This window comes from Oncorhynchus clarkii, chromosome 6 (genome assembly GCF_045791955.1).
Source record: "Oncorhynchus clarkii lewisi isolate Uvic-CL-2024 chromosome 6, UVic_Ocla_1.0, whole genome shotgun sequence".
In the NCBI taxonomy this organism is placed as follows: Eukaryota; Metazoa; Chordata; class Actinopteri; order Salmoniformes; family Salmonidae; genus Oncorhynchus; species Oncorhynchus clarkii.
In genome coordinates, this window is record NC_092152.1 from 80,003,075 (window position 1) to 80,019,284 (window position 16,210).

Here is a 16,210-nt window from a genome sequence, read left to right on the forward strand (position 1 = left end):
TAAAAGCCCCTACAGCCGGAACCTATGTCTCCAGAGACTGGCACAGTGAGATAATGTTGATAAAGCCTTTATATACGCTCCCACAAACTTCTAATTAACCTTTCATCAAATTAATGTCTTGTGAACTATCCAAACTTGTGTTCAAAGCACTGAAGCATAGCCGACAGCTCTATTCTACTAGTCACAATAGCCATTGATGCCTGAATTACTTGGATGTGTGTGAGCTCGGGTGTGGGAGTGTGTATGTTCATTGTAAGAGTGTGTAGGGGGAGAGACAGTACAGTGGAGGAACCCAGTGAAGCAGTACTGTGTAATTACTGTAGATAATGATGGTGCTATTCTTTGATAGCTAGTCTGTCTGAATACGAGATGAAAGCATGCACATCTCTCCTATTCAGCCCAGCCACCTTAAAGGGATAGTAAATCTACAAAGCAAGATGAGTGTGGCCTGTCTGTTTTCTGGAGAGATTGCAGTCCATACACAGCATAACCCCAATTCACACCACCCTATTTGGCATGGGATATCATATTGACGTCATTTTCTGGTTTTAAGATGGTTTTCTGGTCCGATAACCAGGTAAAGATGTTGTTTTTCTGTCACCCAAAATAAGTCAAAAAATACAAAATAATAATCATTTTAAAACTGGTGTAAAACCCATGGCGCTGCAAAGGGCGTTAGCCAGTCATTGCAACCATTTTTGCTTGCAGGCCTGGGTAGTCAGTGCAGTACATAATAAAACATCACTTTTGTTATTACATATTAAAGCATAGATTTAAAGAAGTCGGCCCAGGGTTTTTCACAAACTCTGTCTTAATTCAGCCATCAATACCTCACTAAAATAACTGGAAATAACTTTAAACTAAAACAACATTTTGTTCATAACATCCCTACTTCCTGGATTATGTCCCAAATGGCACCCTATATTCTAGTGCACTACTTTTGACCAGAGCCTTCTAGGACCTTGTCAAAGGTAGTGCACTATGTAGGGAATATAGTGCCATTTGGGACGTATCACCTGACCTTTTCCTCAAATGTCTTATTAAGCATGCAAGACCACGATCTGACAATTCAGTCTCCAGGTTTTCAGTAATTAAAACTTTTCCATCGACTCCCACATAGACGTTCCTGTCTGATGTGCTCCATGGAGTCCACTCACAGAGAACTCAATTAAAAATGGCATAAAAATAACATGTCCCCTCTCGATTGGGCTACGATAACCTTCTGCCTTCTATTCTAAAACGACAGACTAACGATTCCACGAGCCAACTGAACATATGGCCCATTATCAAATCATTGTTAACTAGCCGTGGTGTCACTTCTCAGAGAAGATACATTTCCTTGTATTTGTGTTAAGAGGTGTGATTGGATCTGATTTGACTACACCCCAAGGCTTATGAAAGCACCTCTGTATGTGAACCGGATTCAAATTCTCTGTGTGTTCCTGGCAAAAGGTTCCAAAGGGGTTTATTTAATGCTTAGGGTTTCATTTTAGACCTGCTTAGGAAAGACACTGAATGAAATCGAAAGAATTACAATGTACACTATATTATTTAAATGATCATATACTATGATCGGTATCCACTATCTACCAGGGTTAGATCAATTCACTTTTCAATTCAGTCAGTTCATGAAGTGAATTGATAAAGGTTTTAGATTGTATTCATTTCACTGGGGTCAAATGGATGAGCAAATTGCTATTGTAAAAAAAACACCAAGTATACTCCCCTCACAGTGGCCTATACTGCATTATGGGTTTGAATGAATGGAGTCACAGGCTTTACTGTTAGAATATATTATCATTGATTCATTATTTGAGTTTGATTGGAGAAAAACACACAAACCAACCATAGTTGTGTGAGCCACAAATATACAACTCATGACAGCCAGGGAGGTGTGTGTGTGCGGTGTGCGTGGGGTGTGTGTTGCATGCACTAGCCCTTTAAGAGTTCAGTATTTCTCTGATTGGATCCGAGAAAGAGTCAGGCAGGGCTTGTGCGGCCAAGGGTCTGTCTGATGCTCCAATGAGGTACCACGACTGCAGGTTGCCCCAGCCACTCCCGTCTCTCAGCTCCAACACACACAGCCCCTAGACTTCATTCAGCTTTGCCTCAATCAGTCTGCAGAGAGTCTCAGGAGAGCACAGGGGGATGTGTCAAGTCAGTGCTTTCTGAAAGTTTGAACTGAACTGCACACACACGCGGTCAAGCAAATACCATGGAGAACACACACACGCGGGGACACTCATCATGCACATACACAGTCTGACCCTAACACACACACAGATGGATGGACAGAGCTGAAAGTTTAAGCTTGCATACATATACCCACACCCAGAAACACACACGAGTGCTGAATTACGGTCAGGATGAGTGGCGTGTCTGAGACTGCTGTGGTCAGTAGACCCTCGACTACCGTGAAGCGACACAAGAGTGTCAGGAAGAACTCCAGGCGGATTTACTCATCTTATCAAGACAACCAGCCAGGGTGAGTTCTACAATCTTAGAAAAAAGGTGTTACCTTGAACCTAAAAGGGTTATTCCGCTGTCCCCATAGGACGACCCTTTGAAGATCCCTTTTTGGTTCCAGGTAGAACCCATTTGGGTTCCATTTAGAATACTTTCTACAGAGGGCTCTACATGGAACCCAAAAGGGTTCTACCTGGAATCAAAAAGGGTTCTCCTACGGGACAGCCGATACACCCTATTGGAACCCGTTATTCCATTTTGTACTATTCTATTCATGTTGATATTAAATGATGCTTTCCATGTGCCAAATGAATGTGCATTGTGTGGACGGAGGACATTATTATTTCTCAGTTTTTGACCTCAACTCCATAGCATCCTTTTTTATGACTTGCAAAAGTGTAATTTACATGTATACATGGAAACTGTTGTAGTATAAATGTATCCTCATCCAGGTTGTCAAACAGGTTAGTGATTGATTGACAATGTATTTGATAATTAAGGTAGAAGGCTCCAGCAGGAGACAACATTACATATATAATACAATATGGATGATAAAACCCAATACAGCCCAAGGGCTTGTTGCCATTCTGGTCCTCGTATTATTTCTGATCTATTCATGTATTTGTCGGGGACCATGTACAACATGCCATTGCACCAGATTGAGCTAGATTGCTCATTTTCATCTGTAGTCCCTGGGCAGAAAACAATCAACATCAATACAATGCTACAATATAACACACTATTCAAATATATATACAGTACCAGGCAAAAGTTTGGATACACCTACTCATTCCTGGGTTTTTCTTTATTTTTTTTACTATTTTCTACATTGTATAATAATAGTGAAGACATCAAAACTATGAATCAACACATACGGAATCATGTACAGTAGTAACCAGAAAAGTGTTAAACAAATCAAAATATATTTTATATTTGAGATTCTTCAAAGTAGCCACCCTTTGTCTTGATGACAGCTTTACACACTCTTGGCATTCTCTCAACCAGCTTCATGAGGTAGTCACCTGGAATGCATTACAATTAACAGCTGTGCCTTGTTAAAATTTAATTTGTGGAATTTCTTTCCTTCCTAATGCGTTTGAGACAATCAGTTGTGTTGTGACAAGGTAGGGGTATTATACAGAAGATAGCCCCATTTGTTAAAAGACCAAGTCCATATTATGGCAAGAACAGCTCAAATAAGCAAAGACAAACGACAGTCCATCATTACTTCAAGACATGAAGGTCAGTCAATCTGGGAAATTTCTGTAATTTTCTGTTTCCTCAAGTGCAGTCACAAAAATATCAAGCTCTATGATAAACTGGCTCTCATGAGGACTAGAATTAGAATTCAAGTCACACTTAACCAGCATGTTTACCACAGCATTATGCAGCAATACGCCATCCCATCTGTTTTATGCTTAGTGGGACTATCATTTGTTTTTCAACAGGATAATGACCAAACAAATACCTCCAGACTGTGTAAGGGCTATTTGACCAAGAAGGAGAGCGATCGAGTGCTGCATCAGATGACCTGGCCTCCACAATCACCTGATCTCAAACCAATTGAGATGGTTTGGGATTAGTTGGACCTCAGAGTGAAGGAAAAGCAGCCCACAAGTGCTCAGCATATGTGGGAACTCCTTCAAGACTGTTTGAAAAGCGTTCCTCATGAAACTGGTTGAGAAAATGACTAAAGTATGTGCAAAGCTGTCATCAAGGCAAAGGGTGGCTACTTTGAATAATCTAAAATATGAAATATGAAATATATTTTGATTTGTTTAACACTTTTTTTGGTTACTACATGATATGTGTTATTTCATATTTTTGATGTCTTCATTATTATTCTACAACATAGAACATAGTAAAAATAAAGAAACAACCTAGAATGAGTTTTGACTGGTACTGTATATACATACAACAATAGACATTATAGTTATAATATTACCAACGAGTTTAAATGTCCCTTTTTCCTACAGTATCTGACATCTTAAGAGTCGGAATATCTTTAATGTCCACATGGCTGGTTTGCCTTTAGCCACTTCTCCAGGTTTGTCTTGAAGCTAGCTGAGGTACTGCACTCTGTTACACTGGTTGGCAGGGGGTTCCATAATCCAGACGCTCCGACTGAGGAAGTTGTCTGGACAAATGTAGTGCATCTAAACTGAGCTGAGCAGTCTCCTCTGGTTGAAGCTCTTGTCCTCCTGGTATTGTCTTTGCAATATGCAACAAAGAGGAGGTGGGGCAAGGTCATGAGTGATCTTAATCATCAGAGGCATAAGAACTTGTCAAATCTCAGTAGGTTATATTTCTTAATGATATTGCAGTGGTCATTTTTTCCCTAGCACTTTCAGAGTTTGTTTATAGAGCTTTTGAAGTGTTTTCATTGATGTGATATTATCTTGTGACCAGGTTGTGACCAGTGGTCAGGGCCGTTTTCTTTGTTCATGAACGTGGCCTTATTTCTCTTACAGCATATTGGATGACTCTCATTCATATTCCATTCACCCAGTTAAATGTAACAGCGATAGGTTTAGGCTACTACATGATACAAAAAATTTCCCTATGCCCATCATGTGGTTGCTACAACCTAGCCTATGAATGAAAGTTTACAACGTAGGTGCACACAGGTCGAGAGACACATTTAAGGTGACTGGTGAGAGTCTGGTGACATCACAAGATTGGAAACGGAACCATGTTTCCGTAATCCAACCAGTTGAAAATATGCGTTGGGATTTAATGAATATGATGTCAGTTCAGTTGGCGTCTGAGACATGATTACTGATGATAGGGCAACATAAACTGTTGGAAAATCTACACATTCTAGTTATCAGATAGACATGGAATTGTTGTGCAATTTAAATGTTTAAATATGAAACTATTTGTGAAAAGATCAAATGTAATTTTTAGCTTCTTAATGAGAGAACGGTTTGTCGGAAGAACAGAGGCCCCGCCGAAGTGAACAGACATGGGTTGTAAACTATAACACGGCTCTCTCCCCCAATCATATATAACCCCCTGGACGAAAATGTAACTTCCTGTTCTAAGGACGTGCGGACTGGCAGTCCCCCCGTTGAAAGGACAAAGACCACCTACAGAACTAAGCCAACATAAGCAAGAACGCAATTGGCATCGAATTTCAATGTGAAGGTGACGACCTACACCCTGGAAGGATGAATTTCGACTATACCAGCCAGAATATAGCATGAGCTTAAAAGTATGGCAACTTGGTATGAACTTTGAACTCTTATTCACTCCAGAAGTGATACCTCCTAGGCTTTGAGTTAGCAGCAGCCGCTGTAAACGTGGGCTAGGAAAGGACGGTGATGTATCCAACCTAACACACACAACAATACCACAAAGTAACCGTTCTACCACCAGACATGCTTCAAAGGACAACCTGGCCTACCATCTACGACCAACCTACCGAAGCGCAGCTCAGAGTAAATATTAATTGCATTTACCTTTTTCAAATGGGCGGTAATTTAGAATGCATAAGATACTGTATTTACGATAGCATAGCGTCTCCCTTTGTTACTCAGTCTTCCTGCTCTTTCATTCAAACCCAACCCCCTCTCTTTGTGTAACCAGCTGTTTTATCTGTTCCGTCCACCAGGGACGTTTTCTTTATGACATAATTTGTAATCAATGTATGATCCATTCTGTGTAGATGTAATTCTGTGTGATTATTTAGGTATTTAGTCAATAAATAATTAAACCAAATTTTGTATTGCTGATTCAACGTTTTAGCCAGGGTTCGTGAAGATAACCAATAATTTATAACTTTCAGATGAGACTGAATAAAGTGACGATTAAATATTGACTGCTATTGATGTAAAAGATTACTAGGTCTTTAAGAGTTTATTCGGAAGATAACAGCTCTATAAACATTATTTCGTAGTGCCCCGACTTTCTAGTTAATTACATTTACCTGATTAGCTTAATCAGGTAATATTAATTAAAGAGAAATGATTTTATAGAATAGCATGTCATATCACTTAATCCGGCATAGACAAAGACACAACAGTTGCAAACGAGTTTCTATTGGACAAATTCAGGTATGTTTATCCCCGTTTTGTTCAGTTTGCTGCCAAACCTCTACAAACAGCCTACATCATTATCACCATATTAGCTAAAGTAATGTCATAGTCAGCTTAGCTAACAGAACTACCGCGTTAGTAAACCCACTACAATCATGCAGTAACGTTACAGTGTCGAGTCTGTAAGCAGTTACACCGGCGGGCCGGGTGGCAATAAATTAATAAAACCAAAATCTTATCTTGACTTGGAAGAGTTCCAGTGTTGTGTTGGAAAGTCATTGCCAGCTAGCTAACATAGCATCCCTCTGTTTGAGCAGGGTGTTTTAGTAGGCTAAACTAGCTAGCTACATTTGCTAACTAAGTAAGTGAAACTGAAAGTGAAAAAAATTACTCTCTATTTCTCTCTTGCTTCTCCTTCATTTTGGAATAAATTAATTTGTTCAAAAACGTTCAACTATAGTCTTTCTCTCTTTTTGAGACAACTACTCACCACATGTTATGCATTACACTGCTAGCTAACTGTATATTATGCTTTCAGTGCTAGATTAATTCTCTGATCTTATGATTGGGTGGACAGCATGTCAGTTCATGCTGCAATAGGCTGATAGGCTGATAGGCTTGAGGACGTCATCCGGAAGTTGTCATAATTTCTGTGTAAGTCTATGGAAGGCGGTGAGAAGCATGAGCCTCCTAGGTTTTGTAATGATGTGAATATACACAGAGGAGGACGGAAGCTAGCTGTCCTCTGGCTACACCATGGTGCTACCCTACAGAGTGCTGTTGAGGCTACTGTAGACCTTAGCAAAATAGTTATTTGGTGACCTGATTATATTTTGTATGGTTTTATCTAAAAAGGATAACTTTTTAAATGTTTTACAATTGACATTTTTATGAAATTCCCTCAGGCTGATGGTCTGAGGGAATTTACATGCAGACAGTTTTTGTTATGTTCAATGTTAGACATGAATAGTCCAACCAGTCAGCTATTTTGTTCGTTGCTGTTGTAATTTTACGAGCCGGCTGTTGCTTTGTCTTGACATGTACATACAGTAGAACACTGTATCGTCTGCATACATCTGCATTGATGTATATACTAAATTAAAGTGGGCACAAAATGGATCATTGAGGGACCCCGACAGAGCAGTGAGCGGATGTTGAAAGTTAGATTTTTGGTGCATTGTTTTCTTTTGGTTAGACAGGATTCCATCAATCTGTTTGTGTGTGCTGATAGTTTGTGGGTTGACAGTTTGGATAGCAGCACATTGTGGTTCACTGTGTCGAATGCTTTCTTTAAATCCAGGAAAACAGCTGTCACAACTCAACCTTTGGCAAATTTGGACATTATTTCCTTGACAAATAAGCAGTTTGCCATTTCGGTTTAATGATGTGTCCTGAAACCAAACTGCATTGGATGGAGAGGAGAGTGACCTGAGTTTAGGTGGGCTATTAGTTGGTTGGCCACCACCTCTTCTACCACCTTGGATATGATTGGGAGAATGCAGATGGGCCTATATTTGGCCACATCAGTTGGATCTCCAGCCTTGAAGATTGGTGTTATGACAGCAGATATCCATTCGTCAGGGAACACTGCTTCTATAATTGACAGATTGACCAGACGAGTGACTGGAGAGCACAGGGTACTGGAGTTTTCTTCAGGAGGACGGAGTCATTTCCATACACATCCTGTGACTGAGTTTTTAAGATTTTCATTATCTCCTGCTCAAGCTGAATATTTATATTGTAGGAGTTAAATTATCTACCCAACCATTCCTCCTATACATTTTCATGTCATTCAGTATCCTCACTTTGATAATTAAGTTAATGTGTATGACTTAAACAAATAGTGATTCAATCTTGTTTTAGGTTCACTGCATTTTTAAATGAAAAATAAACCGTGTGGATTACGTTGATATTTGAATGTAGGGACTGTGTACATTCACTTTGTGTATGTGTGTTTGGTGCATGCCTGCTTCTGGTGCAGGTGGGCATGTGTGTGTGTGTGTGTGTGTCATGCTATGAACTCTTACCATTTGCCTTGCTTGTGAGGAAATTGACTTTACAAGAAAAAAGCAACTATCAACATCCTGCTTCTTTGAGTCTGTCTTCAGTCACACCTCAGAGCACAGCTGTCCATCAAGATAACATGTTGACCCCTCTCCTTCTGTCCCATTGCAGCCAATCAGATGAGGAGGGCAAGGAAGATGAGCATGCGGACAGCAACGACCCAGAGCAGATGTTCCAGAACATCCAGTTTCAGAAGGAGATCATCGCCAACATACGCACCCGAGCCTGGCCTATGAGACGCAAGCTCAAAGCCCTCAAGTAAGGCACATAGATGCACACATACTGAATAGAGTAGACACACATGTACACACCATCACCAACATACACACCCGAGCTCAGCCCATGAGACACAAACTCAAATCTCTGAAGTAAATCATGCACACATACAAATACACACACTGTAAAGCCCACACACTGCTGTATTGCTTAATGAAAGTGGTCCTAAAAAATGGTGTGGTGAATGTCAATGGACTGTGCTATGTCCCCCACCGTTGTCAAGCCTGTGTTATGGTATTGTCCTCCACCGGAATACTCAAGCCTGTATTATGGTATTGTCCACCACCAGAGTACTCAATCCTGTGTTACGGTATTGTCCACCACCAGAGTACTCAAGCCTGTGTTATGGTATTGTCCAGCACCGGAGTACTCAAGCCTGTGTTATGGTATTGTCCTCCACCACAGTACTCAAGCCTGTGTTGTGGTATTGTCCAGCATCGGAGTACTCAAGCCTGTGTAATGGTATTGTCCAGCACCGGAGTACTCAAGCCTGTGTTATGGTATTGTCCAGCATCGGAGTACTCAAGCCTGTGTTATGGTATTGTCCTTCACCACAGTACTCAAGCCTGTGTTATGGTATTGTCCAGCCCCGGAGTACTCAAGCCTGTGTTATGATATTGTCCAGCCCCAGAGTACTCAAGCCTGTGTTATGGTATTGTCCAGCATCGGAGTACTCAAGCCTGTGTTATGGAATACCACAGTACTCGAGCCTAGAGAGTATGAGGTGACAAAAAACATTCCAGCTATTCATACATTGCAAATTAAACACCTCCGCAGAAGAACAGTAGGCCTTTTAAATTGCATTGTTTTTGTGATTAAACAAAATAATCAAATGAATTAGGGGCTCAAATGAAAATGGGGCTTACCCAAGAACAAATTTCCAATAACTACTACTAACTAATTCATGGTAAAATGTATAAAAGTTATAATTCTAATTCAAGGTAACAGGTCCAATAGTTATAATACTAATTCAAGGTAACAGGTCCAATAGCTATAATACGAATTCAAGGTAACAGGTCCAATAGTTATAATTCTAATTCAAGGTAACAGGTCCAATAGTTATAATACTAATTCAAGGTAACAGGTCCAATAGTTATAATTCTAATTCAAGGTAACAGGTCCAATAGCTATAATACGAATTCAAGGTAACAGGTCCAATAGTTATAGTTCTAATTCAAGGTAACAGGTCCAATAGTTATAATACTAATTCAAGGTAACAGGTCCAATAGTTATAATTCTAATTCAAGGTAACAGGTCCAATAGTTATAATACTAATTCAAGGTAACAGGTCCAATAGTTATAATACTAATTCATGGTAACAGGTCCAATAGTTATCATTCTAATTCAAGGTAACAGGTCCAATAGTTATAATTCTAATTCAAGGTAACAGGTCCAATAGTTATAATGCTAATTCAAGGTAACAGGTCCAATAGTTATAATACTAATTCAAGGTAACAGGTCCAATAGCTATAATACTAATTCAAGGTAACAGGTCCAATAGTTCTAATTCTAATTCAAGGTAACAGGTCCAATAGTTATAATACTAATTCAAGGTAACAGGTCCAATAGTTATAATACTAATTCAAGGTAACAGGTCCAATAGTTATAATACTAATTCAAGGTAACAGGTCCAATAGTTCTAATTCTTATTCAAGGTAACAGGTCCAATAGTTATAATTCTAATTCAAGGTAACAGGTCCAATAGTTATAATTCTAATTCAAGGTAACAGGTCCAATAGTTATAATTCTAATTCAAGGTAACAGGTCCAATAGTTATAATTCTAATTCAAGGTAACAGGTCCAATAGTTATAATTCTAATTCACGGTAACAGGTCCAATAGTTATAATTCTAATTCAAGGTAACAGGTCCAATAGTTCTAATTCTAATTCAAGGTAACAGGTCCAATAGTTCTAATTCTAATTCAAGGTAACAGGTCCAATAGTTATAATTCTAATTCAAGGTAACAGGTCCAATAGTTATAATACTAATTCAAGGTAACAGGTCCAATAGTTATAATTCTAATTCAAGGTAACAGGTCCAATAGTTATAATTCTAATTCAAGGTAACAGGTCCAATAGTTATAATTCTAATTCAAGGTAACAGGTCCAATAGTTATAATTCTAATTCAAGGTAACAGGTCCAATAGTTATAATACTAATTCAAGGTAACAGGTCCAATAGTTATGATTCTAATTCAAGGTAACAGGTCCAATAGTTATAATTCTAATTCAAGGTAACAGGTCCAATAGTTATAATTCTAATTCACGGTAACAGGTCCAATAGTTATAATTCTAATTCAAGGTAACAGGTCCAATAGTTATAATTCTAATTCAAGGTAACAGGTCCAATAGTTATAATTCTAATTCAAGGTAACAGGTCCAATAGTTATAATTCTAATTCAAGGTAACAGGTCCAATAGTTATAATACTAATTCAAGGTAACAGGTCCAATAGTTATGATTCTAATTCAAGGTAACAGGTCCAATAGTTATAATTCTAATTCAAGGTAACAGGTCCAATAGTTATAATTCTAATTCACGGTAACAGGTCCAATAGTTATAATTCTAATTCAAGGTAACAGGTCCAATAGTTCTAATTCTAATTCAAGGTAACAGGTCCAATAGTTCTAATTCTAATTCAAGGTAACAGGTCCAATAGTTATAATTCTAATTCAAGGTAACAGGTCCAATAGTTATAATACTAATTCAAGGTAACAGGTCCAATAGTTATAATTCTAATTCAAGGTAACAGGTCCAATAGTTATAATTCTAATTCAAGGTAACAGGTCCAATAGTTCTAATTCTAATTCAAGGTAACAGGTCCAATAGTTATAATGCTAATTCAAGGTAACAGGTCCAATAGTTATAATACTAATTCAAGGTTACAGGTCCAATAGTTATAATACTAATTCAAGGTAACAGGTCCAATAGTTATAATACTAATTCAAGGTAACAGGTCCAATAGTTATAATACTAATTCAAGGTAACAGGTCCAATAGTTCTAATTCTTATTCAAGGTAACAGGTCCAATAGTTATAATTCTAATTCAAGGTAACAGGTCCAATAGTTATAATTCTAATTCAAGGTAACAGGTCCAATAGTTATAATTCTAATTCAAGGTAACAGGTCCAATAGTTATAATACTAATTCAAGGTAACAGGTCCAATAGTTATGATTCTAATTCAAGGTAACAGGTCCAATAGTTATAATTCTAATTCAAGGTAACAGGTCCAATAGTTATAATTCTAATTCACGGTAACAGGTCCAATAGTTATAATTCTAATTCAAGGTAACAGGTCCAATAGTTCTAATTCTAATTCAAGGTAACAGGTCCAATAGTTCTAATTCTAATTCAAGGTAACAGGTCCAATAGTTATAATTCTAATTCAAGGTAACAGGTCCAATAGTTATAATACTAATTCAAGGTAACAGGTCCAATAGTTATAATTCTAATTCAAGGTAACAGGTCCAATAGTTATAATTCTAATTCAAGGTAACAGGTCCAATAGTTATAATGCTAATTCAAGGTAACAGGTCCAATAGTTATAATACTAATTCAAGGTAACAGGTCCAATAGTTATAATACTAATTCAAGGTAACAGGTCCAATAGTTATAATACTAATTCAAGGTAACAGGTCCAATAGTTATAATACTAATTCAAGGTAACAGGTCCAATAGTTCTAATTCTTATTCAAGGTAACAGGTCCAATAGTTATAATTCTAATTCAAGGTAACAGGTCCAATAGTTATAATTCTAATTCAAGGTAACAGGTCCAATAGTTATAATACTAATTCAAGGTAACAGGTCCAATAGTTATGATTCTAATTCAAGGTAACAGGTCCAATAGTTATAATTCTAATTCAAGGTAACAGGTCCAATAGTTATACTTCTAATTCAAGGTAACAGGTCCAATAGTTCTAATTCTAATTCAAGGTAACAGGTCCAATAGTTCTAATTCTAATTCAAGGTAACAGGTCCAATAGTTATAATTCTAATTCAAGGTAACAGGTCCAATAGTTATAATTCTAATTCAAGGTAACAGGTCCAATAGTTATAATACTAATTCAAGGTAACAGGTCCAATAGTTATAATTCCAATTCAATGTAACAGGTCCAATAGTTATAATACTAATTCAAGGTAACAGGTCCAATAGTTATAATTCTAATTCAAGGTAACAGGTCCAATAGTTATAATACTAATTCAAGGTAACAGGTCCAATAGTTATAATACTAATTCATGGTAACAGGAGTTGGAGCTCAAAATAACCAAGGCAGAGATTTAGGTACAGCATCTTAGAACTCTCCAAAATGGCACCCTATTCCATATTTAGTGCACAATTTTTTACCAGGGCATATACTGGTCAAAAGTATTGCACTATGTAGGGCAGAGGGGGCCATTGGGGACGCAACCTTAGGTTTAATTCCTTAAGATGGACAGGACAGGTATACAAATGGATTTATCACAAGATGCATTTGACCACAGTATAAGAAACCCTATGCATAGGCAAGTGCACGTTTTGTTCCCTCTTCGCTGTTGTTTTCCCCCCTGCAGTCTGGTTACCCAAACCCATTAACATGCCAGATAGGGGAAACATGTAAACACTAGCTCTTCATTAACACCTGAGAGCTCATAAATGGTGAAAAGGCGCTAACTCTCTGTCGCTAATGGGCGGAGGAGCCATCGGAATGTAAAGCATGAGGCGAAGTAAATAACGATTAACATCTGCCTCTCCCGGGCTCCTCACTCCCTCGCCACGTTAATGGCTCCTCCCACAGAAAATAAACCAAATTAGCAGAGTAATTATTTCATCAGCTGTTAGTTCGCCTGGTTCCTATTTTTACTGGGGTCGGAACCTCTAGTCCCACACACACATTGATTATACAAACACCATACATGTAGAGGGACACACCTGATACCTTTGTGTTTGTCTCTTGTTCTGGGGGTTTAGGATGCTATTAAATTCAAATCGGAATCCAGATGTCTCCTGACAACACAGATTAGACATTTGGACCTTGTCCAGATACCTATTCTTCTGTCCTAAATAGTAAGCGTTTTAGGTTTGCAAATATTTAAGTCTTATAGTATGTCAAAATGATCAAGTTTAGTATGCTTTAAATGCCAGGATGTCATACTCATTTAGACTTTTTATATAGTGTTCTTTCGCTACTCACTATTGAGGAAGAGAATTGTATTTGTAGACCCACGTGTGTTTGACATCAGCTGATAATTGGATAAGGGGATGGGTTGTGTCCCTCTTGACACAAACTGGTTGAATCAACGTTGTTTCAACATCATTTGTCAATATACACTACCGGTCAAAGGTTTTAGAATACCTCCTCATTCAAGGGTTTTTCTTTATTTTGGCTATTCTCTACATTGTACAATAATACAATAATACTTTTCCTGGTTCTGTATTGTGACGTGGAATCTACATGGAAAATACATTGGATTTGAAAAACGTTATCTTCGTTAACTGTTTTGAGGGTGAAATTTCAACCATAGGATTATGTCATCATGGTAACCAACATAGATAACCTTCTATAAAATATATTGAATTTTTACCTTTAAAACAATGTCAGATCTTCAATTTTATATCCACTTTCAGAAAACAAACAACAGTCTGGGCAGCACTTCCTACTGGAGAGTTGATCTATCTACAGCTACCCTTTGGTCTCTTTCCCAGGGTTTTAACCAAGCCCAGCCCTGGTTAGCTATGATGTTTGTCACTGACTATTACCAATGTGCTATTGTGACAATGATTGTTGAGATCTCCACTTAGATTCACCGTTGCTATGGAAGTCATTCCAAAGGGAAAGGTTTAACAGCAAAATGACCATACTGTATCACTCACGTATCATTAATGAGGCTATTTAAGCCTGTATAGCATTTTCAAAGTCCTCAACGACAATAGAACAACAGGCCTGGGGTTTCTGGATGATTTTTTGAAATACAGTAAATAGCCTATTAAATTGTCTACAAGTTAGATCCACGTCTCCAACTCAACCAAAAATAAAAGTTAAAGAACGGGATTAAGCCAGTGGCTAAGATGGAACTATCCAAGCAGCAGATACATCTTTTTTAAATGTTAATATTTTGTTGCGTTGTCAGGCAAACACAATTCAATATGAATTTTTTAATACAGTAAATAGCCTAAAGTCACTCTTTTTTATAACTAAACATAGATGTGATTTGACTATAGCCGTTTACAGTATTTTTCTCAAAGAGCATCACTTCAGGAGAACGAGAGAGTGAGCGAGCGAGAGAGAGCGAGAGAGATGTGCTGAGTAGGTTCTAGCCATAGCAGATTTTATATGGGTGGTTTGTTATTACTGCTCTAGGCTTTATGACCGTCACACGGATGAGATGCAAGCCTGCGTTTTACGTCCTCAGTAATCTCTGGGTGAATACTGCTGATTACACACCCTGCAAAAACACCTCATATTTTACACTGCAAATCACTGGTTCATACCCCCATTTTCACCTGTTATGCTTGTTGTGAACTTCCTGTCCCCGTTTATCTCGAAGTTCATTTGATTTGTTTTGAAATGGCATACTCAACTTTTTTTTGGTATTAAATATTTATATTTTATATTTCCAGTGCATTTTATTTATCTAGGTATTTAAACAGCTATATCTTTTAATAGGGACACCTGTACCAATGCAGCAATCAGACAGTCGTTACAAACATAAATGATATCAACCATAGAGTTTATCCTAGTAGTAGTACCATAACATACAGGATATCAACCATAGAGTTTATCCTAGTAGTAGTACCATAACATACAGGATATCAACCAAAGAGTTTATCCTAGTAGTAGTACCATAACATACAGGATATCAACCATAGAGTTTATCCTAGTAGTACCATAACATACAGGATATCAACCAAAGAGTTTATCCTAGTAGTAGTACCATAACATACAGGATATCAACCATAGAGTTTATCCTAGTAGTAGTACCATAACATACAGGATATCAACCATAGAGTTTATCCTAGTAGTACCATAACATACAGGATATCAACCATAGAGTTTATCTTAGTAGTAGTACCATAACATACAGGATATCAACCATAGAGTTTATCCTAGTAGTAGTACCATAACATGCAGAATATCAACCATAGAGTTTATCTTAGTAGTACCATAACATACAGGATATCAACCATAGAGTTTATCCTAGTAGTAGTACCATAACATGCAGAATATCAACCATAGAGTTTATCTTAGTAGTACCATAACATACAGGATATCAACCATAGAGTTTATCCTAGTAGTAGTACCATAACATACAGGATATCAACCATAGAGTTTATCCTAGTAGTAGTACCATAACATGCAGAATATCAACCATAGAGTTTATCTTAGTAG

At 37.8% G+C, this 16,210-nt stretch overlaps 1 protein-coding gene across 1 annotated transcript in view; it reads left to right on the top strand.

Annotated features, from left to right (window-relative positions):
- Nucleotides 1-2,366: 2,366 nt before the first annotated feature.
- Nucleotides 2,367-16,210, top strand: part of LOC139412249 (transmembrane channel-like protein 3) — a 52,967-nt gene continuing 39,123 nt past the window's right edge. Inside the window, exons 1-2 of the mRNA XM_071159086.1 lie at nt 2,367-2,485; nt 8,679-8,825. Coding sequence (XP_071015187.1) covers nt 2,367-2,485; nt 8,679-8,825 — 266 coding nt within the window. The remainder of the gene's footprint in view (nt 2,486-8,678; nt 8,826-16,210) is intronic.